This window comes from Rhea americana, unplaced genomic scaffold (genome assembly GCF_003343005.1).
Source record: "Rhea americana isolate MKP2758 unplaced genomic scaffold, rheAme1 scaffold_297, whole genome shotgun sequence".
Lineage (NCBI taxonomy): Eukaryota > Metazoa > Chordata > Aves > Rheiformes > Rheidae > Rhea > Rhea americana.
In genome coordinates this window covers 25,250-52,051 of record NW_028186420.1, presented here as the reverse complement: position 1 = coordinate 52,051, position 26,802 = coordinate 25,250, and the positions used below count along the sequence as shown (strand labels likewise).

At 45.6% G+C, this 26,802-nt stretch overlaps 1 protein-coding gene across 3 annotated transcripts; it reads left to right on the top strand.

Moving 5' to 3' along the window:
* Positions 1 to 2,695: 2,695 nt before the first annotated feature.
* On the top strand, positions 2,696 to 26,802 carry FBXL18 (F-box and leucine rich repeat protein 18). Of its 3 annotated transcripts, XR_014896395.1 has the most exons (6): positions 2,696 to 2,889; positions 3,576 to 3,776; positions 4,696 to 6,215; positions 9,098 to 9,316; positions 21,041 to 21,474; positions 22,077 to 26,802. XR_014896395.1 is itself a non-coding variant. In XM_085309355.1 (5 exons), the coding sequence occupies exons 1-5, from the start codon at positions 2,704 to 2,706 to the stop codon at positions 21,195 to 21,197; spliced, it is 2,283 nt and encodes a 760-aa protein (XP_085165481.1). In that variant the 5' UTR covers positions 2,696 to 2,703; the 3' UTR covers positions 21,198 to 26,802. The 3 variants fall into 3 exon arrangements, 2 of the variants coding, with proteins under 2 accessions (XP_085165481.1, XP_085165482.1); XM_085309355.1 differs by having other exon boundaries at positions 21,041 to 26,802; XM_085309356.1 differs by lacking the exon at positions 2,696 to 2,889 and having other exon boundaries at positions 3,714 to 3,776; positions 4,691 to 6,215; positions 21,041 to 26,802.

Here is a 26,802-nt window from a genome sequence, read left to right as displayed (position 1 = left end):
AAAGCACCCAACTTTCGCTCCTGCTGGAGACAATCACTGGCAGTTCACCTGCACTTAGCTGGTGACCTGGAAAGTCACCTCACTGAGCCGCTTATGGAATCAAGCCACTGCCGGGAATTAGTGATGTCCTTGGCAAAGGAGACTGTTGCAGTTCTTGGGATTTAGCCTTGAAGGGTCTTCTTGTTCAGTAGTCTCCTAGTCTCACGAAGGAGCACTTTCTCATGACCTGGCAGCCTGCTGCATTACAGAGAAATGTTTCCTCACCAGTGGGGTCCAATTTGCTCTTTAGAGGGCATGAGCTGCTCCAGGAAAGGTACAGGCTCTCTGCATGCAAATGACCTGGGAAATCCCGTGGCATTCGAACTGAATTGCCTCTTTGTGAAAGTCCCCTCCAAACATGCAAAGCATCAGCTTAAAAATGGGCCGAGGTATCAGTTCATGGTTTGGACTGAGAGTTTTTTCTGTGCTAGGAGGAGAAGTCCTGGCCTTTGAAGTTGGTCTTTGCAGAGGGATTACTGACCTGGAGCCTGCCCTGACTTGCATTATACCCRTCTGTAATCTGCTTTAGTAGGCCTTACTGTATTAGACTGTATCAAGTATTCAAAATCACTTGCAGCAGTAGAGAGAGCAGTTTACCTAACCATACCAAGTGCTCTATCCACTGTAGCCCAGGTGGGCTTTAGTCATGCTGATAAAGAGATGTCTGGAGTGCATCAGTGTTATTAGGAATCAATGGAGAAAAATGACTCAAGGGTTTCCAAGGGCAAAAATCACCAAGTCAGTCTGGTCATGAACAATAGAGRTGTTGCCTTACACAGAACAAAATGACTTGATACTAGCACTGGATTTGTTTGTTTGCTCTCCTGGACTGGGGTAGCATGGTATGTGCTTGCCTTCTTTGGGCTAAAACAGCTGTGTATTAGTCATAAGATGATCAAAGCCTGCTCTAAGATGGCCCAGATTGGAACCAAATCCTGCTTCCTGTGGAGGTTGTCGTGAGTGTCATGAGGTATGTCAGTGTTTGGCATGGCAGTGCTCATCTCCTTCCTACTTTATGGTCTATCTTTATGGCAGTAGGACTGCCACCCTGTATTAAAGCTCTGTGCCTTATCTATAGTGCCACATTGCTTATTTGCTTGGTGAATGGTGAGTTTGAGCGCAGCTCCTCTTATGAACTGCTGTAAGCCTAGTTTCTCTTGGGAAGGTTCTTTAACCTATCTCAGTTCTCAGCTCATGGCTGCGGTTGGCAACGGCTGCATGGTCCACACATGACCTAGAARTGGCGGGAACCTGCAGCTAGTCCCAACACAGCCAACATGTCCTTGTGGCTGCAACTAACCCTGCATTGGCCATCTTTGCATCTCTACTTTGTGCTGCTTCTAAGAGGCTCAGCCTAGACTCTTGGTAGGGCTTTTACTCTGCTTCCTGGCCCTGCTGTTGATTTTATGTACATTTACATTGGAAATTCAGGTCTTCTCCACTCTTGTCTCTGCTCTCCCTAATGACTGAGAATGTGGTAGGTTGGTAGATGTCCTAGATATCAGACAAGTCAGTCCTGACTCTGCATTTAATTTGTCATTACCTTCTATTTAACTGAAACACATAACAAACACAACAGGTACAGATGCTTTTACTGAGGCTCTCACTCAGCTGATGGCTCAGAGAGGTTTTCCTCTCTATCTCCAGATCCTTCTCACAGGCCTAGAAGCAAAATAGGTAACTCAAGATTTGAGGTACTTGATACTTCTAAGCTAAATGCCTAACCCATCCCTCTGAGTCCTCATTCATGGCCTTAAACGACAACAACAAAACAGGAAGAAAGCAGCAACCTAGTCATCTTCATTTGCAGGTCATATTTAAAGAACACTTTCTATGAATAATGAAGTGTACACGTAACTGTAGAAATTCCAGCACTCTGGTCCTGTCTGTGCTTGAGATTTGGGATCAGGAGCTAATAATAGCAGTGCCAAGCCAGCTGCACCCAAAGCAGGTTGCTCTTTGCAAAGGTTGAGCTCACAGCAGCTCCTGAAGAGTTCTGCAAGGTCCTCTAAGCTAAGCATCACACTTCACACCTGCAGCCAAAGCTGATTGAGACTAGTTAGCACCCAGGTTTACGATCRTTACCTGGGACAGCAGTGAACGTGAAGCCAGCTAGTTTATATTTTGGGTTTTCCAGGTGGGGTGGATGCACTGGTGGGAAGAGGATGGGCACTGAGGAARCCATGCAACCCCCCACCCCCCAGTCAACATTAACCAATCCAGGGCTCATGTGTGTCATGTCTCCCACATCCCAGCTGCCTCCAGGCTAGGAGGCCACCAAGAACAGGGAGAGRATTATTTTCCAAGCGCTTCCAATGCCGCCGGCGTTGCTTGGCTAGGTGAGTCAGCGCTGCGCCCGGCTTCCTGCCGTGCCTCAAAGGCTCCATTTGCATTCTCGGAGCCGACTCAGGGCTCCGCGGCGGGCCGTGTGAGGCAGGTGTGGGGGAGAGCCGCCACCCCCGAGCAGCAGGCGGGCGGGAGGGGATGCAGCTTCGCGGCGGGGGAACAAGAGCGAGCGGGGCGGCCGGATCCCAACATGGACCCCGCCGCTCCCAAGATGGCGGTGCTGGCGCCTTACGCCGCTCCCAAGATGGCGCCGAGGAACGGCTGCGCCTCCCCGCCCCTTCCCGCCCTCCGCGCACGCGGGCCGCGGCCGCGCTCAAGATGGAGGCGCGGGGCGGCCGCGGAGGAGTGGCGAGACGCGGAAGCCGGGTCATGGCAGCGCCGGAAGAGCCGTGCGGCGGCCGGGCCGGCTGGGAGCCAGGCCGGGAGGCGGCTGGTTTGAGCGGCGCCCGGGGGCGGCGGCGGCAGCGGGCGCGCGGTGCCGCCGCCATGTTCCGCTGTGGAGAGGTGAGGTCGGGCCGCGGGCGGGAGGGCGGGAGGCCTCGGCGGGCCGTTAGCGGCGGCGCGTGGCGAGGCGGCGATGTCCTCCCCGGGGAGGCGGCTGCCCTGTCCCTCGCTTGCTCGGTGTCGGAGGAGGGGGGCGTCAGGCGGAGGAAGCCGCCCTGCGCCGGCGGGGCCGTAACTCTGAATCCGCGGCTACCTGGGAGGGTTAAGGCGCGAACGTGCAGCGGCAGACCGGAGCAGCTCTGAATTTATTTTACACRTACGTGGATGTATACACGAAACCTCTCAGAAGACTAAAGGTTATTTAAATAGATTGCACTCGAAAGCAAGAAGGAGAGAGAATGAGGTGTTGTGCTGYGAAAGAAGCAGGGAAAATCACTTCCCAATTACGAAATAAGCAGCAGAAGCAGTTTGAATGTAAAACATTTTTTTCTCATTTTGAAGTGGTCAGTAGCAAAAGCGTACTGTGGCTTTGTCCGTGGCTTTGCACTACATCRGTTTTGGTTTCTAAAGGAAAGGGTTTTTTTTTGGTTTCTCCATGCAGACAGAAGKACTTCATGATTCAAGTGATTCTGTTTCCATTTTTTTCTTCGCTTAATAAATCGTTCCAAGTCTCAAGGTATTTGTCCTCTCATGAGCTTTGCTGATGTTTCTGATCTTTTTCTTTCTTTTTTTTTCCTTTTTCCCAGGAGATCATAAGTGGGGAGAGTGAAGAAGAAAGCAGTGGTGTCAACTTGATGGATTTTTCTGATGAGATCCTCTTGCACATCCTAAGCTACGTCCCTTGCACAGACCTTGTCCTGAATGTCAGGAGAACCTGCAGGAAACTTGCAACGCTCTGCCTTGACAAGAGTCTAACCCATACAGTTTTGCTTCAGAAAGACTACAAGGTGGGGACAGTAGCTTGCCTCTTCTGTTAGCTCTGAAGACTTCTGAAAAAGTTCCAAGGAGCAGAACTTTTCTGTGTGTCTCCATAAATGTGCTGCTCTTGAACTCTGAAAGCAAATAAACAATAAAACTGTTTTTTATAAAAGCATTTGTTTTCCAGAATGCTTTGTTAGAAGAGCTCTCTGTTCCATTAGTTATATAAAATGCCATYAGTGAAAACTGTCTTTTAGTTTCTGGAAGCTAAAATGAAAGTAAATCTGTGTCCTGTCCTGTCCCCCCATTTATAGCTGCCTTTGACTGTGGTTGTGTAAAACTGATGTTTCCTTATTTCTTTTTTTCCCATGTTGTACAAAAAAGTCTGTACAAACAGACAAGTTAGTGTGYGTTGCTGTCAGGCATGCCGTCAGCTAAGCCAGAAAATCTATATACCTTGTAACAAAAATAGGGAATGAAGAGTGATATGTTTTTGAGGACTGTATCACCAAGTGTAGGCAAAAGGGAGCCTCTTTCCTTCATTTCCAAAGAAGGAATTGGATGAAGGAGAATGGGAACTCATACTGGAAGAGGAATATTTCCATAGATAGCTATTTCTATGTCTACTGAAATAGCTTTGCCATTAGAAAATGGAGATTGTCTTCCATTCCTCTGTCATTTGCTGAAAAGATTCAGCCTCACAGTCAGTATTGCAAAACTGCACAAACTGGGAGGGTAAAGGAAGTGTAACCTTAAGAGTCCAAAGCATGTCAAATTAGGCCAGCTATCAGCTGTCTAATAATTCTTAGACTGTGCTAGTGTCCTGATGTTTGGATGAGCCACACAATCTGAATGCTAACCGCTGTTATCTCCATCTTCAGATAGGAAACTGAGTCAATACACGTTATTACCATATATCTCACTGAATCTGGTTTTGTTTAAGTACAGGTAAACAAAGACAAGGTGAAGCAGCTGATGAGGGATATCGGAAAAGAGATTTACCACCTGAACATGGCTGGGTGCTACTGGCTGCCCAGCTCCTCTATTGATCATATAAGACGATGCAAGAACCTGGTAAAACTGAACTTGTCTGGGTGCCACATCACCTCTCTCCATCTCTCAAAGACACTGTCCATGCTCCAGCACCTGCGCTCCCTGGCAATAGATGTCAATCCAGGTTTCGATGCCGGTCAACTAAGCAGTGAGTGTAAAGCCACTCTTAGCCGTGTCTTGGAACTGAAGCAAACCCTTTACACTCCATCGTATGGCGTTGTTCCGTGCTGCACTAGCCTTGAGAAACTACTGCTTTATTTTGAGATCCTTGATCACTCGCGGGAAGGTTTTATGCTTTCTGGGCAACTAATGGTAGGTGAGAGCAATGTCCCCCATTACCAGAACCTTCGTGTCTTCTACGCTAGGCTGGCTCCTGGCTATGTTAATCAGGAGGTGGTGAGGCTGTACTTGGCTGTGCTGAGTGATCGAACTCCTGAGAACCTTCATGCCTTCCTCATTTCTGCCCCTGGTAGTTTTGCAGAGACAGGAGCCACTAAAAACCTTCTGGATTCCATGGCTCGAAACGTACGTCTGGATGCTTTGCAATTGCCCAAAGCCTGGATTAATGGCTCTGGCCTCCTGCAGCACTTGAAGTTCAACAACCCTTTCTACTTCAGCTTTAGCCGATGCACCTTATCTGGTGGTCAGTTGATCCAGAGGGTTATGAATGGTGGGAAGGATCTTAAAAGCTTGACCAGTCTGAATCTCAGTGGCTGTATTCATTGTCTGGCTCCGGAATCCTTGTTTCGAAAAGCAGAAGATGACATTGACAGTAGCATTCTGGAAAGTCTGGTAGTGTCTTGCTGCAACTTGAGACACCTCAACCTCTCTGCAGCTCACCATCACAGCTCAAAAAATATAGGRAATCATTTGTGCCAACTTCTGGCCAGACTAAAGCACCTACTCTCATTAGCACTACCAGTCTGCTCCATCACAGATGTTGCTGCGAACATGGAAAAGCCTCCCGTGCAGTCTAATGTGATGCCCCAAACATTGGGAAAGAAAGTCCGTATCGGGATACAGACGTATTCAAATCAGAAGTCACAGTCTTCAGTATTCTGGGCTTTGATGGGAAGCCTTCCATTTTTGCAAAACTTGGAAATAATTGGGTCCAGTTTTTCCTCTGCAATGCCCCGCAATGAGCCAGCAATTCGGAACTCATTGCCCCCTTGTGTCCGGGCACAGAGCGTGGGGGATTCGGAGGTAGCTGCCATTGGCCAATTGACTTATTTGCAAAGCCTCACCTTAGCACAGCTGCCAAACATCCTTACTGGCTCTGGGCTTGTTAGCATTGGATTGCAGTGCCAGCACTTGCGGACTCTTTCGTTGGCCAACCTGGGCATGATGGGGAACGTGGTCTATATGTCTGCTCTCATGGACATGTTGAAACACTGCAAGTGTTTGAGAGATCTCAGGTGAGAGGTTGTCACTGAACATCTCCGTTTTGCGCGTGGACTTCTAGAAATCTCGTATATGGTTGTGGCTAGCGTAAAAATAGTGTTTGTTTTCAAGTCATTGCAGCTACTTGAAAATGGGAGTATTTTTCTCCTTGGGTTAGGGAGAACGGGAGTGCATCTTAYGCTGTCCTGTAGGGTTCACGCTATGCCCTTTAACCAAGTATATATGCTTTATATAAAGTATGTAAGTATAAAGTACATATACTTTAAGAGTATAATGTTTCTGTGCTGCAACTACCTTTTAGCTAAGGAGGAGTGGATACAACTTGTCTGTGAGCTAACAGCCTGCCAGGGCAGGGTTAAACACTATGCCTTTCCTGACTTTCTGGCTTTGTATATGCTTAGATCTTCCAAAAACTTCCAGGGAGGAAGATGCTTCTAGGATGTCTAGTTAATGCGGAGAGCTCTTCAAGTTTCCCACTGAGATTTTTCTACCTTTGGTTTGTATCGAAGTTTTGCCTTTTTTTTTGTTTCTTTTTCTTTTTTTTTTTGATAATATATTGAAAACTTTTACAATTTAGAGTTCTTCCCATGGTGTTTCTTTCTTAGTGGGATCTAAATGTTTTTGCTGCTCCAAGTAAAAGTTTTTGAATGTCCCTGGGTGCATAAAGAAACTTTATAGTATCTGAAATATGCTTACTAAAGAGCATGGTTTCCTTGCAACAGTCCATATGGACTCTTCAAATGTTATTACTTTAGAAATAAACTTTTATTTCTTTTTCTTTTTTTTAAAGCAGCTTCAGTTGGTGAAATTGCTAGACCTGCCTGTTCTGTTGCCCCCCTCAGTTCACAAAACAAGCGTGCAATGCACAACAGCAGTAAAAAGCAAGGCCAAGCTCTCAGAGAATGCTGATCTGATTGTAGAGACAGTTATAGCCTGACAAAAAGCTACTGCTCATCAGCAGAAAGCGGTTTCTGTGTGCATCTTCCTAATCCATTGCAGTAGAGAATGGAAACAGTAGCTAAAACATCACGGAGATTTTTCCTRTTATGCCACTTCCCCTTTGTAACCAGCAAGGAGCATATGGGTCGCGCTCTGAGAGAAGGGATGGTAGCTGTTGGAGATGGACTTGCTTGATGGCTGGAGTCATGTGAATGCATCTACCCTTCAAGAGATTAAACGCCTGTGGGAGTACGGAGAAACAGGCTTTGCGTGCTGCTGCATCGCTCAGTTTAGGCCCTGTAGTTTGCAGAGATCTTGAAATGGAGGCCGAATGTGAAGCAGTGTAGAGGACAAACGGGGGTGTCGTCTTGCAGCAGCAGTTATGCATTGCAACCTAAGGCGTCCTTTTTTGGAGTAAAGTCTAGGAAGGTTCTATGCAGATTTAAAAGATTTTGAATGTATAGTACTTTCTCCTGATAATGCAGTTTCTTTTCTATTTAACTAATTCTCTACTTCTACCCTTTTGTCCTCTCCCTGTGAAGGATTTTTCTCTAGGTTTAGAAATTAGTTGTTGATGATATTCCAAAGCAACATTGTCATCTAGCGAGTGAAAGGAGGTACTGCAAGTGTGGTACTCTTGCCACTTCCAGAGATTGAGAAACCTGCTGTGAGAAGGCAGGAGCTTCTGTGCTTTTTGATCTAAACTTACTATGAACCAATAAAATGGTGGGAAAAAATTGGAGAGGCTTCTCATTTCCATAATGTTCGTTTTAAGCTGTTACCCAAAGTGCTAGTGGGCTGTTATGTTCTTCTGCTGTTGTTACCTGACCAGCAGTCTCAGGCTGGGACTTTAAGCCACAGTTTATCAATTAACAAGATTAAGTTGCTAAGATACCCCCATATACTACAAAAGCCTGTGTAGAGATTATCCAGCTCAGGTTGGGACTGACAGCATGTTATTACCTAGTGGATTAACTCTCTTGGAGCTCTTGGCCTTGCTGACCTAGTGACTGGGATTCCCAAGTACTCCAGGGTCCTGTAGTAAATCGCATTAAGCAGACATACTCTCCTGGTGAGACCATCCCCTGAACAGCTTCTTCTCCTGCAGACCGATTTGTGTTAGGGAGCAATCCAGTTTGGCTGCTGCTTGAAACACAGGCTCCTTGTGGCCACGTGTGGCTTCACTGAGCTGTTTTGTGGTCTTCTGGGCCATGATGCCAGACTGTGCATAACAGTAATAGCAAATCCTGGCTCTGTTCTCTGTGCCTAGCGTTTAAGATAAAGTTTGGATTGATGATGGTTCTTGCTGTGGGAGAACAGTAGCTTTGATCCTTTTCCACCTTTTTTCTGCTGACCAGGGAGGGCTGATTGTGGTTGCTCTGGCTCAGAGGTGTGAGTTCTGCATCACCTTGTATGCGTCATGATTTTTTTCATGCCTGCTTCTGTCTAGGCAGTACACTGAATATGACTGGTTTGGTGCACTGGAGCAGTAACTCCCCAATTCACATCAGCTACTTAGTGGATGCTGGGTAGCAAAAGCTTGGCTATTCTTGTTTTAAGAACAGGATGGACCTACTGGTCAAATCTAAGGCTTATCTTAACAATGTGCTATTGTGGAAAACTGGCAAAAACAGGGTTGCTCTCTGGCAATGCAGTGCAGGCTCTGGAATTCTGCAGTTTAGGGYCTTTCTGCATAGGCATAATATTCGTCTCTGTCCTCCAGCTTGCATAGCTTAAGGGTAGCTAGCAAGCAAGATGTCTGAGCTTGCAAAGTTGTTTGTCCTGTCATACTACTGACAGATGCACATGGAAGGGCATYACATGCGTAAGGGAAACAGGTGGTGGGAGAAATGATTGCTCCATTTGTCAAACCCCCTTAAGTGTTCCATCTTTCTTCTGTTTTGAAAGTGGCTTAAGCGTGAGTTGCCCATTGACTTGCTTTTATTTGTTCTTGCAGGCTAGAACAGCCATACTTCAGTGCGGGCACCCAGTTCTTCCAGGCACTGAGTCATTGCTCTTCTCTCCAGCGGCTTTGCATCGTCTCCCGGAGTGGGACTCTGCAGTCTGACGCAGTGATGTCATTCATGRCCAACTGCCTTGAGGTCATCATGTGCCACATGTTTATGGGAGAATCTCTTACCGTTTGCAAAAATCTTCAGCAGTCTATTGTCCGGAGGTGAGTGCGGAAAGGGGTTGACGGGGAATTTCTGGAGCTGCTCGAGATTTATCTCCATTTTCTTGCCCGCCAACGTTTATATGGCTTGGAGCACTCGTTCCAAGAAGCTAATAGGTACTGTGTAACTGCTTGGCACATGAACTGGCCTCTTATTTTAATAAGAGTCAAAAAGTGAAATATTTGAAGATATTATATGAATTTTTGATTCCATTCCCACCCATGATCTCTGTGGTTCTGTCAGGGCTGAGCTGAAGTTCTGAATGTACAGCTCCATCATAAATCAAATGGCAATTTTGTGTAAACAAAACATCTGGTGACATTTTAAGTGCTGAGAGGTTTGACCTTGAAGCTTTCCTCCTTTCCCACAAGTGACTAAGATAATTCTGTCCTCTAATCACTTGTAAATGTCACTTACTGATAATCCCCTGGCAGCACAACCCAAAGCCTTTAAAGGGTTGTTGTGAAGGGTTTTTTTTGGGGGGGTGGGAATGGTACAAACTGCCTTTGCACGTTTGGCAGTTCTTAAATGCATTTTGCCTGGCCCCTTGCAGTGTTCTGAAGCTCACATGGTGGGAAGCATTTGTGTGTGAGCCGTGAACTGCATTTGAAAAGAGAGCTTTTAATTACGCTTGACATTTTGAAATCTTCTAATAGTGGCAGTCATCTTACAAAATATTTCCCGTGCAACAGACTTTCCATTATTTTTTTTTCTATGAGGCATTTGCTCCGCCTTCAGTCTGTTTTCTTTGTCACCTACTGTTGCTTGCCTCTGTTAAGCTCTAATAAAAATTTCAAATCGCATGGCATTATTGCTGCATCTTAAAGGGTGCTCCTCCTCCCAGCCTTTCTGTAGCTTCAAACTGACTTATTAGACTTGGCTTGTTTCCTAGAATCAAATCCAGAAGAGCCTATGACTATATTAGCTACCTATCAAACTGTGTATGAGATTGCTACTGCCTCGAGAAGGCCTGTGTTCTTTTAGGATAGTGATTGTTGAAYGCATCTAAGTAAATTCCTTGTGATGTGTCAAGGACTTCTTCCTTTTTTTTTTTTTTTTCCTTTTTCTTTTTTCAGGGCTTCATATCTATAAAGGCATTCTTTGGTCTGATGCAGTTATGCTTTCAGGATCCTTAGAAAGAATCGAGCATCCACAGTTCATGTTTTTGTTTTTTGTTTTTTTTGTTCTGCTCTCCTGTCTGAGATGCTGTTGCAGCACTGGCCAAAATTTTAACATCCTTTTACTGGACAGGAATATGGTATTCTGTGGTCGTCTCTTCCTCCTTTTTATCATGTGTGGATCCTTGCTACATTCTGTACCTCTTAATAATTTAAACCCTGGGAACTTTCCAAAGAGCAGCTGATGCCTTGTGGAAATGTTAAAAGCTATTTTTATATTTAGCAACAATCCTGGCTGTCATATTATTTTTCTTCTTTTGTATTTTATTAATAGGGACGTTTGTATGAAAACAGTRTTTTATTTTTTTTTCTTGGGGGGGGGAGCATCTGCTTCCAGTGCTAGTTCTGCACCTGAAGTCATAACGCTCTGTGACATAGTAATTGGGGACTCTGGAAATGATTTTGATGTCAYGTAAGATTATGACTTCAGGAGGAGGATAAGCAGTGGGAGCAGATGCTCTCTTAAGCAACAGAGAACCTGTTCTCATGCAACTGTCTCTAGTAATAAAATGCAAGGAATAAAATACAGAAAATGATGTGTAAGCAAAGCCTGGAGTTTTCCATGAGCCATCAGCAAGCCTTTAACCATGTGACTTTTCCAGTGGTCTCGTTCCTGTCCTTGCACAAATGTGCCTACAGATGGGGTCAGAAATTGACTTTCTCTTGACTGCATTTTATCTGTTGCTCCAAGGGCAAAGAGACATGCCGTAAAATCCCTGAGTGCGTTTTCTTGCTGGCTAGTTCATTGCTTAAACCTGTGGGTGAGGGCTCGGGTTCACACAGCATGGCTTCCTGTAAAAATGTGCTGCTCGCATGTCTTTAATCCAAGCCCTAAATTGTAAGAGCTTATCGGGCTGCTGGTTTGAAGTTAGATATCCTGTGCCAGAATGAAAGCAAGTGATTTATCTTTTTTGGTTTGGAATTTGTGCAGATGCTGAATGCGTAGGGAAAATGCARAGAGCGGGTAGGAAGGCGGAAGCAAGAGCAGGGCTGGCGAAGCTGCGAGCCTCCTTTGTTTGCTCCCCTGCCTTTGAGCTGGGGGAATCGATCCGTATTCCTCAGGTCCCATTAAGGATTAGACTTCCTGGTTCAGGGCCAATTGAGATGACCTTTTTTAGGCTGAGAACAGCCAAGGGATTGATGTTTTTGAGCAGGGAGATGTGGCCAAAGTGACTTTCATTTCTTCTCTTTTTTTAGAGGAGATTGGGAGAATGGGAATGAGGAGCTGGAAAGGCCTAGGGCTGAGCATGCACCAGTAGTCTGCTGTAGGCTGTAGATCTGGGAGGACTTGAAAAGGTAATCTAGTGCAGTACAGGATTTTTTTCAGATGTTGATTCACAGGATGGATCAGGTCATGGAAAAGACTGGGACTGACTGGGAGAGAACAGACTAGTTACCTGGCCTTTACTGCTGAGTTTACTGGAAGATGGCGTATATAGAAGGAGTGATGATGGGAGCTCAGGTATCAAATCTCTTGTTTCACGTGGATGACATAAAGCCAAAACTGATTCTCAAACTCTTCTCCTTGTCTATAGAATACAGACRGTGTTTATGTATTTGTTCTGCCTGCCTGCCAAGAGAGTTGCTCTCACATCTCTTAGTCCTGTGACAGCTCTAAGCTAGGTCCCTTGGTCCATTTTTCTTGTGGGCATTTTCCTGGTTGAAGTTTGCTACCATTTGACAGGGATTAGTTTTCATATTTAAATCATTAAAAGCCTCTGATTCCATTTTGCCTCTTTTGCAGTGAAACACAGTAAGCCGAACAGAAATCATCTGGAACTCTCATCAGCAAACGAGGCTTGCAAGGGCAAGGTCTCCTCTGAGCTTTAGAGAAGACTGTTTCCCTGTGGGCAGATAAATCACTGCAGTGTTTTTTTTTTTTTTCTTTTTTTTTTTCTTCTCTTGTGTGTATGGCACGGGTAATCTCCCATATGGTTCAGGGACATACTCTGTGCACATAAGGGGAAAAAGAGCCCAGTGGTTAGAGTGGGAGATGTGGCTTGAGTTATCCATACCCACTTCCCTGATCTTCCTCAGATTTCACATGTGACRCTGGCCTCATCTCACAACTTCTCTGTAAAACAACATTTCTTTCTTATCATGTGATGCTTAGCTGCTGCAATGCTTCGGATAGAAGCAGACTTAATGAACAGTATTTCCTTTTTTACAGCTGTGCCCAAACTYTGGCAAAGTGCTTAGCTCCAGGCTGTCTTTGCTTAAATAACTCCTACATGAAAACCACTGCAGTGTTAATTTCGGAAACACTGTAAAGTACCACAATCCCAAGGTTGTAGACTCAAGTGCGAGCCCAGTTCTGTTGCTGTGCAGGGGGCCTCTTTGAAATGGGAGGTTTACTTCCTGCTTTCAGGTTGACTTGCTGTGCTGTGCTCTTTCGAAAKGATTGCAAAGAGCCAGCATGTCCAAAGCCTGTCCAGCCAGCGTGGTCCGGGAGGATGTGGCTTGCCTTCCTYGATGATTTTCAAATTGTGATTTTGTGGAATAGTCAGTAGATGGAGCTGTGACCTATGGTAGGTGTCCCACTACTCAATGCTGACCTGATGTATTGCTTGCTAAATAATCTTGTTTATATGCCTGTATTTCTCTACCCCAGAAGTCTTGTGGGGAAAGGAATTTAGATGACTTCAGCGTAGCATTGCTGCATGGCATGGTTACTGGGCACTTTAGATTAGCAAGAGAAGTTGCTTTCCTGATAGAGCTTACCAGCAGGAAACAGGCTGGGAGAGGGGATGGGAAACGCTTGGAAAATGTCCCATGGCCTCAAGGACAGATTCTATTTTCCAGTGGATTTCTTTGAATTTTGCTGGTTTTAGCTTAAGTGTTTAGGTAGCTCCTATCATTGTAATGATTTCAAGGACTCTAATACCAAACAATACAAGCTTGTGAAAAGTCCTTGAAAAAACACCTTGAAAGTCTCTGAGAGACAGCAGTGTCATTAGGGATTCTTCATACATAGGGGGAAAGTGTCAAGACGTAGAGCTGAGTTGTGATTTATAGAAACGCAATCCAAGTTAAGCTGTGGTAGAAAGCGTGGTCAGGAAGCGAAAGTCTGGCGCAGCTGAAGTACGTTTTAGGGAGGTGAATGGGCAGCTTGGCTCAGCTACTCGCATCTCCCGAAAGCACTGCTGTAATCTGCAGCATGAAAGCTGCTTGGAGACGGAATCGAGAACTGGGGCTGGCTCGGGTCCTGGTGCAGCATCCACCAGGGGTTGTATGCCGAGCTGGAGCTGCAGTGTTTGGCAGGTCTAGGTCCACTACCTGCTGCACAGCAAGCCGATGTCTCTGCTGTTGGCACCCTCGCTATGCTGGCTACCTGTCTCTAGCAAACGGCTCTGTAACATGACTGCAGTGCTGTGCCTTGCTCCTTGGGTAGCTCTGAGGGTTAACCAGCGCTCTTGAGTGCAAAGAATTTTACTATTTTAGGAGAACCTGCCTGTTCTGAGGATCCAGGATCTGCAGAAAGAGAGATACCAGCTTAGCCTTCCTATTGCTGCCAATGTCAGGTGTGAGCACTGCTTAGTTTGAAGTGACTTTTGCAACAGGAGTCCTGCTGCTTTCCAGGAATAGCTATTTCAATCCTAATTTGATCTTGCTATTCAAACTTTTCTAGTGTTGTCTAAATTTTCTGTTGCTTGTTGTTGGCCTTTTTTTAACACTAAATTCTTGACCAGATCTTTCCTCTTAAACTACTGATGCCAAAGKCCCTGGGAGGTTGCAACAGCCACAACGTGGAAGGGTTGCAGGACCCATCTGTGATTCAGTTGCAGAAGTGTGACTTGCAGGTGGGAGCCTGGGGCTGAAACTGTGAGTGTTTGGGAAGTGCTGAGTGAGCCAGTCTCTCTTCTGGTGTTTGGCACAGGACTAAATAATCACGACTGAATTTTTGCTCACCTCGGAGCAAAAGTTTTCTCCCCTCCCTTATTGCTATTACCTTGAAAGTCCGTTCAGTTTATCTTTCTAGTAAGTTGATTTATTCTTCATGCCCTGATTCTCATTTTGGGCTTGGCCTCAGAAAAGCCCTTGTGACAGTTCTTCTGACTTGTGGATCGGATGGGAGGGGGCTGTTAGGGCAGTAARTGAGTGGAAAATCATCTTTGAATTCTGCAAAGTCCTCCACCGTCCCTTCTGCACTGCCCACCTGACTGCTGCAATTGTATTGACACTGCAAAAAGCTGGTATTACCACCTAGGGCTTATTTGAGATTTTCAAGCTGTCTTTAGCTTCCCTTCACCACTTTCTCTTCCTTCTGACCTTGAAAAAAAATACCTCGAGTACACTGCTGTTTCTCCTGAATCCTGGAGCCAGCACGGTAGCTGCCAATCCCAGTCCGCTAGCCTAAGCATGTTGTGGGTTTAGTCCCTGCGTCTGATTGCAGAAGACTTAATGTATCGCTAGGCTGGTGTAGTGAATCATTAGCATCCTGCTCCAGCTTTCATTGTCTGTTTCATTTCCTGCTCTTAGAAACCCCTGAATCATTCTGTCACAGGCTGAATAACAAACTGCATCCTTGTCAGCTTGCGTTACCCAAGAATTTGTTGGCGGGCTTGGCGTAGACGGACTTTGCTTGGGGTGTGGTCCTGACACCTTTGCTTCTACCAGGGATGTTGTTTAAGGGTGGGTTCAAATGCTTTGCATGCTAGCACCACTTGTGGGACCATCCCCAATTTTGTGTATTAACATRTCTTCTTTGCAGGGTACTAATGTCTCTTTCCTCAGTGCATTCYAATGGCTAAACCAAATCACTTGTTTTAACTGCTAGCTCATGTGTTTTAAAGGGAGTTCAGTCCCCAAACCCTCCTTAGAGGGTAGATTGGTTTGTATGTGAAATAGGTTTCAAGCAAGGTTTCAGCCCTCCTCTCTCTTGGCTGGAAAATAATATTGGAATAGAACTGCCGTGGCTTCTCTTCATGAGGGTGTAAAAGGCTGAACGGAAGCATTAACTGCAGCTTTAAAGCATTTCCATAGTAAAATAAATCTAATTGAACAGTTATTGCAGTAGCTTTTTAATTTGTGGAAGAGATTAGGAAATAACTTTCAGCTTGCTCTGGCAGAGCACTCCCCTAGGACGTGTCCTGGGCACTCTGGCATTGCTCCTCAGGTTCTTATTCCCTTCCTCTCTAATTGTCCGGTCACATCTAACTGATGCGGAGTTTGGCTGGCCAAATAATGCAAGAACCTCAAACTCTGGAAGCATGTTTGATAAGCCTCAGCTCACGCAGGAGGAGTAGCAGAATGTCATTCATTTCTTAGAGACTACAGTACAGAGAGAATTTGCCTCGACTCATGGGATGAGCTGGCATGTACTGGGAGACTTACCAGTATTGTGGGTGACTGACTTCCAGAGAGTCTGGTTTATGACCCTTCATTTCAGGTTGGAGGCTGTAAAAATGGAACTTTGGGTGAGGGGAAATTATAGGCTTTGGTAGGATGCCAAATGGTCAGTATTGACAAGGGAGGTGGAAGATGCCATTAGAAGACAACACCTGAAGGAGGAAATACCTTGCTGTGTGAGGTAAGGCAACCTAAGGAATCACARCTGCTTTCCTAGGGAACTTTTGAGGTCCATTTCTGAGATTAGAAGGTGAAGTCTGCTCAATGCTGATACTCTGTCAGGGTTGGTAGAGAAGATGGTATTAGGGAAGAGGTCTGCTTTACAATCACTATGTGCAGGCTTTGGTGCCCTCTTGAGAGGTGTCTGGGGAATGGGTGGGTGCCAACTGTCCACCCTGCTCACAGATGAATGTGCCTGGAGGGGATTCAACCCTTGATTTCCTTAGTGTGACTGGAATAAGCTCTAGGAGTAGCTTAATTTTATGCTCTTGGCAGTCCCCGCAAGCAAAGAGAAGTCTTGCAATTCCACATTACTGAGTTCTGGGACTGACCAGTGGAACATGTCCTAAGTGCATGTCTGGCCTTCCTGAAAGGATGAGAAAAGAAAGTGTGTGTATGTTGGGTCCCATCACTTGTCAGCTGCTTCAGCTTGTCCTGGCACATCTCCATTCCACCGTGCCATGCTTCAGGGATGGGAGTTTCCAGCTTTGGTTCAGGTATGTTGGCTGAAGTTTACAAGGCAGATGCCATATTTGAACTTTGTAAGATTTCCATCTTCCAGCGAAAACAAACTCACGCTGTGCCTGGCAGAGGATTAACAGGCTTTTTATGCRTGTGGGTGAAAGAACTGTGCTCGGGCCAAAATGAGAGTCAGGCTGAATTCTCTTGGGAAACTTGCTCCTTCTCCAAAAGCAACTTGCCAGGTGACAGGGCTGTATGTGAAGTCTGTATGAAGGAGAGAGAAAGTGTGCGACCACAGCAGAGACTAGAGGGCTGTTGTGAGTCCTGTAGGCTGGAGTCCAAACCTTCTCCAGTCCCACTGTACTTTGTATCCCCAAATCAARCTCCTTGAGGTTTCCTTTCAGATTCTCTCTAGAGTCTTTTTCTCCGTAAGACTATCTCTTTTCCTTGAGTTTAAAAAYCTGGCCTTGATCTACTCCTGATGCTCCATATTTCCTCATTTTATCTGATGTGTACTTCTTTCATTGCCAGTGCTTAATTATACCACCTTGTGTGTCCTTATTCCTGCTTGCCAGTATTTGAAGTGGGATGTGCTGAAACATCTGAATTTGGTATAGGGTTTTATCTTAGTTTCCTCTGGAGATCTCAAGAGGAAATGCATTCTTCACTTTCAGAYACTGCATTGTAAGGTAAGTTTGAGCAGTGTCTAACACAGTGGATCTGTCGTCTGTGGGAGCTGTGGTGCAGACAGCTACACTGGAGCATAGTCCATCATTGCAGACTGTCTAGTGAGACTTACCCATAGTTTGGGGCTGCCCTTTAGCTGTGTCAGCAGGTGGAGTTCTGGGGACTCAGCAGCCTCCTCTTTAAAGAAGTATGTTTGAAAACACACTCTGAGGGTGTTTGCTGGGAGATAACTACATTCCAGGGAGGGACTCTTTTTTTGTCTTGCTAAAATCAAGGAAATCTGATTGAAGTGCAGCCTTGTGTTAGGCTTTTTCCCCTTCTTTTTGACTTTGTCCCTGACCTACATACTGGATCCTACCATGCTGGTTAGAAATAATTGAGACCATAGTGGTAGGCTATTTACTAAGCTGTTCACTTGAAAATAACCTTACTGTGTCCAATCCACACCTGTTCTGGGATAATTGTGGAAGGCAAATAACAAAGCGCTGTTAACCCTTCCAGCCACATGCAACATGCTCAAGATCTGACTGTAGTATGAGACTATACTTTGGCTGATGCCAGGAGGAATTTGTGAGGCAGAGTATACTTTAATCTCTACCTGTCTCCCTGCTCCATGGCTGACTCCAGCCAGCTGCTGAAACCAGGTCTATTCTGTACCTGCATCCAAGTGAAGACACTTTCAGAGACCTCCTTGTAAAAGTTCCAGCTGGGTGGTTGTTGGTTTGGTGTTGAGTTAGCTGGACCAGAGGCTATGCTGGAAAATGTGTGTGGAAGGGTATTTTCTTTTGTTATCCCACTGGTTGGTTCTGATTAAAGGATCTGTTTTGAAGGGGCTGCTAGTCAGTTGCCTAGAAAACTTGCTTTCATTTAATTAATTGTGATGAGTTTAGTCTGGAGGTTTTGTAGGAGAGAGCAAGCAAGCATATCCTTGGCTTCTTTCCCTTGGAAAAAGGCAGGGTTTCATGTCTGGACCTGCAGCTCTTTTGTCCCTCCAGGTTGACATCCTTCTCTGTCCTTCGGGTTTTTATTTTACAAGCCACGTGCTTGCAGAGGTAGATCCAGTTTGAAGTCCATCCAGGTGTGGAATGAGGAAAGAACTGTCAAGAAGATTACAGGAGCTATTCTGCAACTCATTAACTCAATCTCTTCCCCTTCTTGTTATCTCCTCCCTGTGCCTGGGGCCTTTTGAACTAGTGCTCTAAGTGCTTCTCAGTTAATCTAGCCCACCTGGACAGGTGTACGAAGAAAGGAATTACCTTCCGGGGAAGGACTAAAGGAGCGTAGATGGCAGAGGGAGTCTGCTTTTGGGAACTGCTAATTCTAGTTTAGCATTATGACAGCTGCTTGTTAAAATCAGGGTGTTTTTTAACAGGCAGTTAAAGGAGAGGCTTTGCACGCACATTTAGCTGAGAGTAATAGTGAGCCATGTGCATTTGATTTTTTTCTTTTTTTTCCTTAAATCACACAAATTGTACGTGGAAAGAATTCTATGGCGTCAGCTCGCTGGGGTATGGAATTTACAAGATTTGCAGTCACATACAGCTTTCTGTTTGGGGGGGGGAGAAAAATCACAAAGCTTTCTTTTTTTTCTTTTTCTTTCTTTTTTTKATCAAGTTCAAATCTTTTACATAAATCTAGCCTTTTTGGAAAGTATACTTTTTTTTTCCAGCTGTCTTGGTGGCAGATTGTTGTGTAAACTTGTCTAGGTTCTTGTTTTTATAGCTACATGTAAAGACTGCTCATGAGCTACGATTTTGTATATGGTAAGAAAGCAGCATGCAGATCTAATTTGAGAGAGTCTATATACAAAGAAAGAAGCAGAGGTTTCTTTGCCTTGGGGATTTTATGGTCAGGAAGACTGTGTCCTACAAAGATGTCTGTTTTTTCCTACACTGAACTTCAGTAAACTTGGTCTATTAACACAATTTTCTCTGCAGGACTGTGGTGTTGGATAAGAAACATGAAGAGCTGAGGCAGAGGAGGGGCTATCAGACATTTGCTATATTTTATGTAATTTCCCTGCTGACTTCACCCAACTGCCTCCCAGATTAGCGCTTATTTGCTAGTTGGTTTCTTGTAGGCAGAACTGTGGAGGTAAAACTGTACAGCTCTTGCACAAGCCTCCAGATGAGCTCAAGGAAGGGTATTCTTTTCTGCCRGCCCTTACGTATGAGGCATGAATGGCAGATCTGTGATACATAAAGGTGTAACATTTCCCTAGGTAGTTTTGGTGTGGGAAATCCTTGCTCCTGCAGCTACGTAAGTCCAGGAGAATGATTTTAATCTACCAGGACTGAACAACTAAATTTGGTATGGATATTTGCGGGCTACATTTTTGGCACCTCTATCCCAAATTGTTTGTGAATGAGAACACCTTTTCTGTCTCCTGGAGAAATGCCAGTCTCTCGTGGCCTTTCCTTCAGCAGGCCCTACTGCTAGCATTGGTTGCTTGGGACTTTCATACATGTTTCCAAATCTCCAACTACTTCTTCTCTATTTGAGAAAAGTCTGGCTGTTCCAGTGCCAGGGATGCGCTGGGGGTTTTCCAGGTGCACATCTGTATAGGAGAAGCTTGTTCAGCGGTGATCTCCTCTTCAGACCCAGCACAACTTGGTTCAGCCTTGGTGGACTAATGCTGCCAGTATGGCGCTAACTTCTTTACAGCGGTAATGAACTGGCCCTTATCACACAGTTCAGAGGCAATGTCTTGGTGGCACAATACTAATAGTTGCAAGTGTTTTAACCTTAAGGGCATAACCCTTAAGCTATTGCATAAATTCTCTTTATACCAGCTTTAAAAGCTAGCTGGGAGAAGCTGACCTTTTCTTGTTATGGCACATTCAGCAGTGCTCATTCTCTCCCCGCCCCGTGCCCTTCCTCACCAGGTTGCTGTCTTGTAGAGCTGATGGGGGTGTGGGCTTTTTTGTTTTTTATTATTATTTTTAATTTGCTGTTCTCTTCCTCTGTGTAATGATAACCTTGCTGCTCCTCTCTTATTATCAGGCCTCTCACTTGCATGGTTTGAGATGCTTGGAGCATGCTGCAAAGCAGTCCCAGTGGCGTAATGTTGGTGAGGGGTGCTGGGAGGACGAGAGACTGCCGTTTTTAATAGGGGGCAAACAGATTGAGGCTGTGGCTTCAGGATCTGGAACCCAGAATTCACCCCCTGGTGAATGGGGATACTTGCATGCCTTTCTGTTTAGAGCAGACTCGCACGCTGCTAAGACAGGTTTTCGGCAGCTCTTATTAAAAAAGAGGCTGCAGTGTGTGTGTGTGTGTGTGTGAACACACTTAAATGCTTATCTGCAGATCTGAGCTTTCTAAACTTGCCTCTGTTCTAATTGCAGAGTGTAGACTGCATGCAGAGCAACTAAGCCTGAAGTGCTAATCCCAGGTTCAGCCCTGAGGGAATGCCTGGCACCATTCTGGCCTGATTTTTAATGGCTCTGCAACTTGCTGCTGGTTTGCAAAAACTTTAAATTGTTGTCCCTGAGCACCTTGCCCAACTTGGGTAAAGCTCTTGGGATCTCTGAACCTCTGAGAATACCTGTATGTTGTGATTTTAATCCTTCTTTTTTCCTCATGTCAGACCTGAATTGGGCTTGTGTGAGCTCCAAAGACTTGCTGAAAGGTGTTACAATTCTAGCCTGTGCTTTCTGCTAACACACAGAGGAGAGAGGAGACCTTGACTTCCAGTGTGCCTCCTGCCTCATCTGAACAACCATTCCTTGCCCCCCCGCCCTTGCTGCATGAATTGTATCCATGCAAGCCCCTTCTCTTACATTGGAGAACTCGTGTTTCTCCTTGGCTAATAACCTGTGTCTGATTTAGTTTCCAGGCAGACCGCCCTGCATTAAATGTCGTCATTTTCCCGCTGCTGCATGAGGACTTGACAGAGGTCATCAGAGATGTCCCCATGAGGCACTTGGATGAAATTACCTTGTTTAAAAGCAGAGTGGCCGAGGAACCTCCCAACCTGTGGTGGTGACTGTCACGGTGTGGAAAGGACAATTGGAGTGAACACATGAAAGAGCTTCTCATTAGCCTGGATTCCTCATCTTCAGCCCATGGACACCTCACTGGATGCTGTACAATCACTTTAATTAGGTGCAATTGCAAAATAAAAATGCTGGGCCTTTGCCATGGGGAAACATCTACTGGGTAAAGCTTGCATCTGAAAAGCCTATCTCCAAGGCTTCCGGAGTACAATGAGTATTTCCTTGCGGTTAATAATGAATTGCTTTGCTATTTTACTTAAGTTAAAGGTAAGAGAAACTGACTTAGTGATGCTCTTTCTGTGTGTTGCCTGGTGTAAGGGCTCCTGTGTACTTTGGCAGTGTGCTTTGTGATAATGGTGGATATCATTCTTTGCTTTGGTCTATTTTTGGCAAAATAGCCTAGGCCAGCTAAGAGGCACAAAAGTGTGTTGCTCGGTTGAAATGCATCATATCTTTTCTATGTTAAAATATGCATTTGTAGTCATATACACATGCAATCACAGATATTTAAAGGGTTTTTTTGAATGAGAAGTACCTCAAGGACTCTCTTTTCTTTTTTTGGAATAACAAGTCATGGTCACTAGGCCTTTGGCCGTGGTATGTTCTCCTTACTGATAATGTTTCCATCAGTTGGCCTGGTGGAAGAAGTTCTCAGCTGTTTTTGAAATCCTTGTCCTAGGATTGATGGAGCCCACAGTGAGTAAGCTGAAGCTTAGATCTGATTTAAATGCAGTCTGTCTTGCTGTTGAGATGGGATTGTAGTGTTCCAATTCTGTCCTTAGATCCCATGCCTTGAGCTCATGCTAATTTTAGAGACATTAATGAAGTATTTTCTCAGTGTGATTTCAGTCGACTTCTCTGCTCCACAGAACCTCCTCAGGCATCAGTAGTGGTCTGGATCACTTTCATATTGCCTTATTTATTGAGCACTTTGAAAGCATCAGACAGCTGTACCAAAAGCCAAGCTACAAAGCCCTGGAGTGACATTTCTGGGTGGTGGTCAGATTTCTTTTACTGGAGTACTTTGTAATAGAACGTTGGATTGTCTTTTGCAGTTCTCAGCTTCAAATTTATCCAGTTTCTCATCTGTAATCTCTTAAATGCTACCTAATATGTTAAGTGGTTTTGCTGCAACACTGCTTTTCTGGGGAGGCCCAGGGTAATCTTGAGATGATGTCTCCATCTCCTCGTCAGCGTTTTCTACRCAGGATGCCGCCTCCCGAGTGCTGCTCTGTGATCAATGACTGAGGAAGCCTGGTTTGACCGGGGATGCATTTGAGAGCAAAATGCATGTCACAGCTTCAGAGGACTTTCCCTCCTTGCTTTCCTGTCGGTCAGGTAGGTACCCGTCTGGAACTCTAACCTGTTGGTTTATATTCTGGGCCAGACTGTGGTATCACTTATGCTCAGATAGGTTAACGTTAACATACTCATTAACTGCAGCCTTTTATTAGCATAAGTCTGTGCATTGCTAAAACGAACCTTTAGGTCTGTTTGCTCTCTACCTTTGGTTTCTCCTCCATGCCTGGTCAGGTCTGAGTGCCAGCAGCAGTTTCAGATTCACAGCCAGGAGCAAGGTGGTGAGGTAGGCTCACGCTTTCTTGGGAATGACTGTGTTCTCACCGCTGAGCTCTGAGCACTCACGAATTTTTTGAGACTCTTGGTTGCCAATTAGGTACCATCCTGGTATGTGTGCGAGGAGCTGGTACCCAGCTCTTGGCATCCTGCCACTGTTTTCTTTCCCATTCTCCCTGCGAGGTCATTCTTTCTACCTCTTGTCATCCTATTTGCCTGCTTGAATCCCTCTTTCAAACAGCTTCCTTCTCTCCTCCTTCGCCTTTTCAGCAAATCAGATGCACTTTTTGGCAGGAACATGAGGCACGGCTTTGTCCAGTTCAGGCCACTTCAGCTCTGCCTGGTTTGTGTCTGGAGCTCTTTCCTTTATGAAGGAGGAGGGTTAGGCAGTGAGCAGTGTTTTGAAGCATTACCAAAGCTGCATTCCTCTTGTGCCCCTAGCCTCAGGGCAGGGTAGAGGGAGAGCTGAGTGTTTGGAGGTATGGAGCCAGCTCCCTAGTGCTTCAGGGAACCTGTTTTGTCTCATGGAGGAGTACTGACATTTGGTACGTGCCACTGGAGTAAGGTCTGTCCCACCCTGGAGAGGGATTTCCCCTCCGTGCATGCAGAAAGGCACCGGCAGGAGTTTGGCAGAACTGTCAGCTCGCTCCCGTTCTGCTGGAAAACCTGAATTTGGGGATAGTGGTAAGCACAACACACCTGTTGCTTAATGCCGTTGTTAACCCTTTGGTCTTAGGGATGAGGTTAACCTGATGAAACGTGCTTTCCTTAGGCCTTTTGCTTACCAAAACAATACCCATCTGGTTTTGTGACACCATTTTTCTGTTGCCTGGAGTACAATGTTTAGGCATGTGTGTWCAAGGCAGTAGGTCAGTGGTCTTGATATAAACATTGCCATTTGCAGGCAGGGCTAGGAAAGGTCACCCACAGGTAATTAAGTTAGCACCACAAATAGTGATTAAAAGGCTAAAAACTTCTTCCACCCTSTACTCCCCAGCTGTGGGCCAATGCTTAGTATCTGTATTACAAATCCTCCTATGGTGARTGAGAATTTCCGCTGCTTTTGCACTCCAGGCAGGATTCACCAGATGTTAATAATGTGCTTATTTTCTCTAAGTGCTATTTTGGCATCGGTGTTAATTACAATTTATATTCTGCAACATTTACACTGGCAAAAGAACCCACCCTAATAGTCCCCAATTGGCAGAGCCAGGCTATTAAACATAGCACCATATGTTCTGAGCAGAGCAATATATGGGAGTCGGAGCCCAGTCAGTGCTGAGGCTACAGCATGCAGAAAGGAGAGAGGAACAAGGAGATTGGCATTTTGTGCTTAGTTCTTACTTAATACGAAATCCTCCCCTTCCTCTGCTCTCTACCCTCATCTCTCCAGMAAGCTCTCCCTGCTATCTGTAAGCATCTAAATGAGGTGATCTCCTGAGCCTGCTGATGCCACTGTCCATAGTTTAAAATAAATGAATTCAATTACGGAAGGTGCCCTTCTCGCAGGGACTGCCTCTGCGAGATTCCCGGTCCCTGCTGGCATGTTTCTTGCTGTGCTCCACATCAGACCTCCCATTTTTTTGGAGACTGCAGAAGAAATCTTTTCACTGACCACCAAAGAGRTCCCCACATTCCTCTGGGAGAAGARTATTTTGGGGCAAGTGCATCTTGTGGCTAAAATCAAAAGCTTTTTGGCACTCTGTTAGTGGCAGAAGTCTGTTAATCATTGTGGCTTTTGGTTCCTGCAGACTGGGAGGGTCTAGATTTGAAGAGTGGCAGTAGTTTTGGTGTAGCGAGGTTTGATGGGACTGAGGCACCAACCTGTCAATAGATTTCTTAGAAGGRCTGTAACTTGAAGGACTGCTTCCTCAACCCTTCTGCAAATCTGGTTTYGTGGCCTGTTTAGAAAATGGTTGTGCATTCATGGTCCAGTTTGGAAAGGGGGCTGTACGACAGCAAAGCTTCAGGAGAGCTTGGATTCAAATGACTTGTGCGCTGGGGTGATGGATCAGCTCCTGGTTTTCCTGGGGCTGTGCCCTGCTGTTGGCCTCCAGCTGTCCCTTTGCGGCCGGGGAGTTGGGCTCAACGGGAGCTGTCCTGCTGCCTGCCTGTTCTCCGGGGAGAGGAGGTCCTGGGGCACTGTGCTGGAGCGGGACTGTACCTCGGGAGGTGCTGAGTGCTTTTTCCCAACATCCTATTTGTATGGTGGGATATCCCTCTGGAGCTACAGAACKGCAAGCTTGTTTGTTTGTGGAGTTAAATCCATGCAGAGGGGTGTTTCAGCTGCTTAAGGGAGACGAAATCCCCCCTTGTGCCCGTGCCAGCGGATACCGTGYCTGGCCAGAGCTCCTCTCCCGTCTGCGGGGAGCCTGATGCGGAGCGGTGCTGGGTGCTGCAGAGACAGATCTCCTCCGCTGCAGCTYTCCTGCCTCTCGGATTAGATGCGCAGGCAGCCCGCGTACTCTAACAGGAGAATCATTTCCATAGAAACCAATTGGGATGTTGTACGGAGAATAATGATTAATAGTGARGGGATGCTGCCTCAGGCCCTTTCCATTTTTTTAGGGGGCAGCGAGGGACAAGCTAGAGCCCAGGTAGGGGGATAGGCAGTCTTAAAACTAATGGAAACCAGCCCTTCCATTAATTTCCAGGGCAGTGTCCCCTACTCTCGTCCTGCCCGGCCCCCCCCACTGCTGCTTCCCAGCTTTCGTCAAATTTTCAAAATGGCTAACCTGGTTAGAAATAATCATAATCATAAAAAAGGATGGATGAGGTCTGACTACTAACATTGTTGCTGTTAGCAGCAGGATTTCAGCCGTAAAACATGAAGCAAGGGAGGCATTGACCTTTCYGCTGTTTGAAATGAATGGAGACATCAATATCTATTGTTTTGTGGCATTGACCTCTGACGCTCTCGGTTCTCCTTCTTTTCTTTTTTCTTTTTTCTTTTTCTTTTTCTTTTTTTAATTTCCCCCTGACACTTGAGGAAAGAGGTCAGTTTGTACCATCTATTGATCCYGATCTTACTTAGCGATAGGGAAATAATTAGAATCCTATAGATCTCTGCTGCGCGCTGGCAAAATACATACGCAGGCGTGCAYGCTAAGCCCCCGCTTCCTGCCTCGCGTCCTTCCCCCTTCCCTGTGGAAATTCAAAGCTCTGAGATCTGAAGGAAGATGGATCAATATAGGTTTAATTATGATGGGGTTTTTATTTCAGTTTTTAAAATGGTAAAGTGTAACGCTTTATGTTAATGTTGTCGGAGTCTGGCTGCCTGGTGCCTTGTTTTATTTATTGTTTTAAGTAGCCCCTTCTGTTGTGAACTTCATCTATGTACTGAGAATGTGAAATCAGGCATTGCTAATTAGCTGTATGACAATTAAGTAATGTAGCACAAAACCATTAGGACACTGGATTTGTTTTTGAAGTTTGTCCTTTGAAGTGAAAGCTGCAATTCCCTGCCCAAGGCTGCTGGAAAAATGTTTTTCTATCAAAACTTTCTTTGAAAATAAAATGTCAGTGTAAGAGTCCCTATTTCTGTCGTCTCTCCCGTATAAACAGCGGGTGGAAATAGTTTCTCATTTTAAAAACTGCTGGTGCTGATAGAAAGGGGAATTCAGAAAAGCATTAAATGGGCAGTTGGTCTCCAAAGGCCCTTGGTTCTGGTGGAGATGTTACCCAACCTACTGGTTTAGCTTGTCGAAAGAGAACCGCAGKGCTTGGGGGAGAGGACCCAGGTCACCAGCAGCATCCTGGAGATGCCAACGAGAGGCGGTCCGTGAAACCGGGGGCTGCCCTCGAAGGGGTGAGGTGGCACGGGGATGCCGCGCAGCCTGTTTGCAAATACCGACAAGCTCTTTGGTTCAGACTCCTCCATCCGTGCGCGCGTGTGACACTTGTATTTGCATCTGGCCCTTCGTGCTAGTAGTGAATCCAATTCTGAATGTGCAACTTTCATGTACGCTGGTGGCATGTAAAACTTCAAATAAAGAGTGAAACCGATTTGGAACTAGGCTC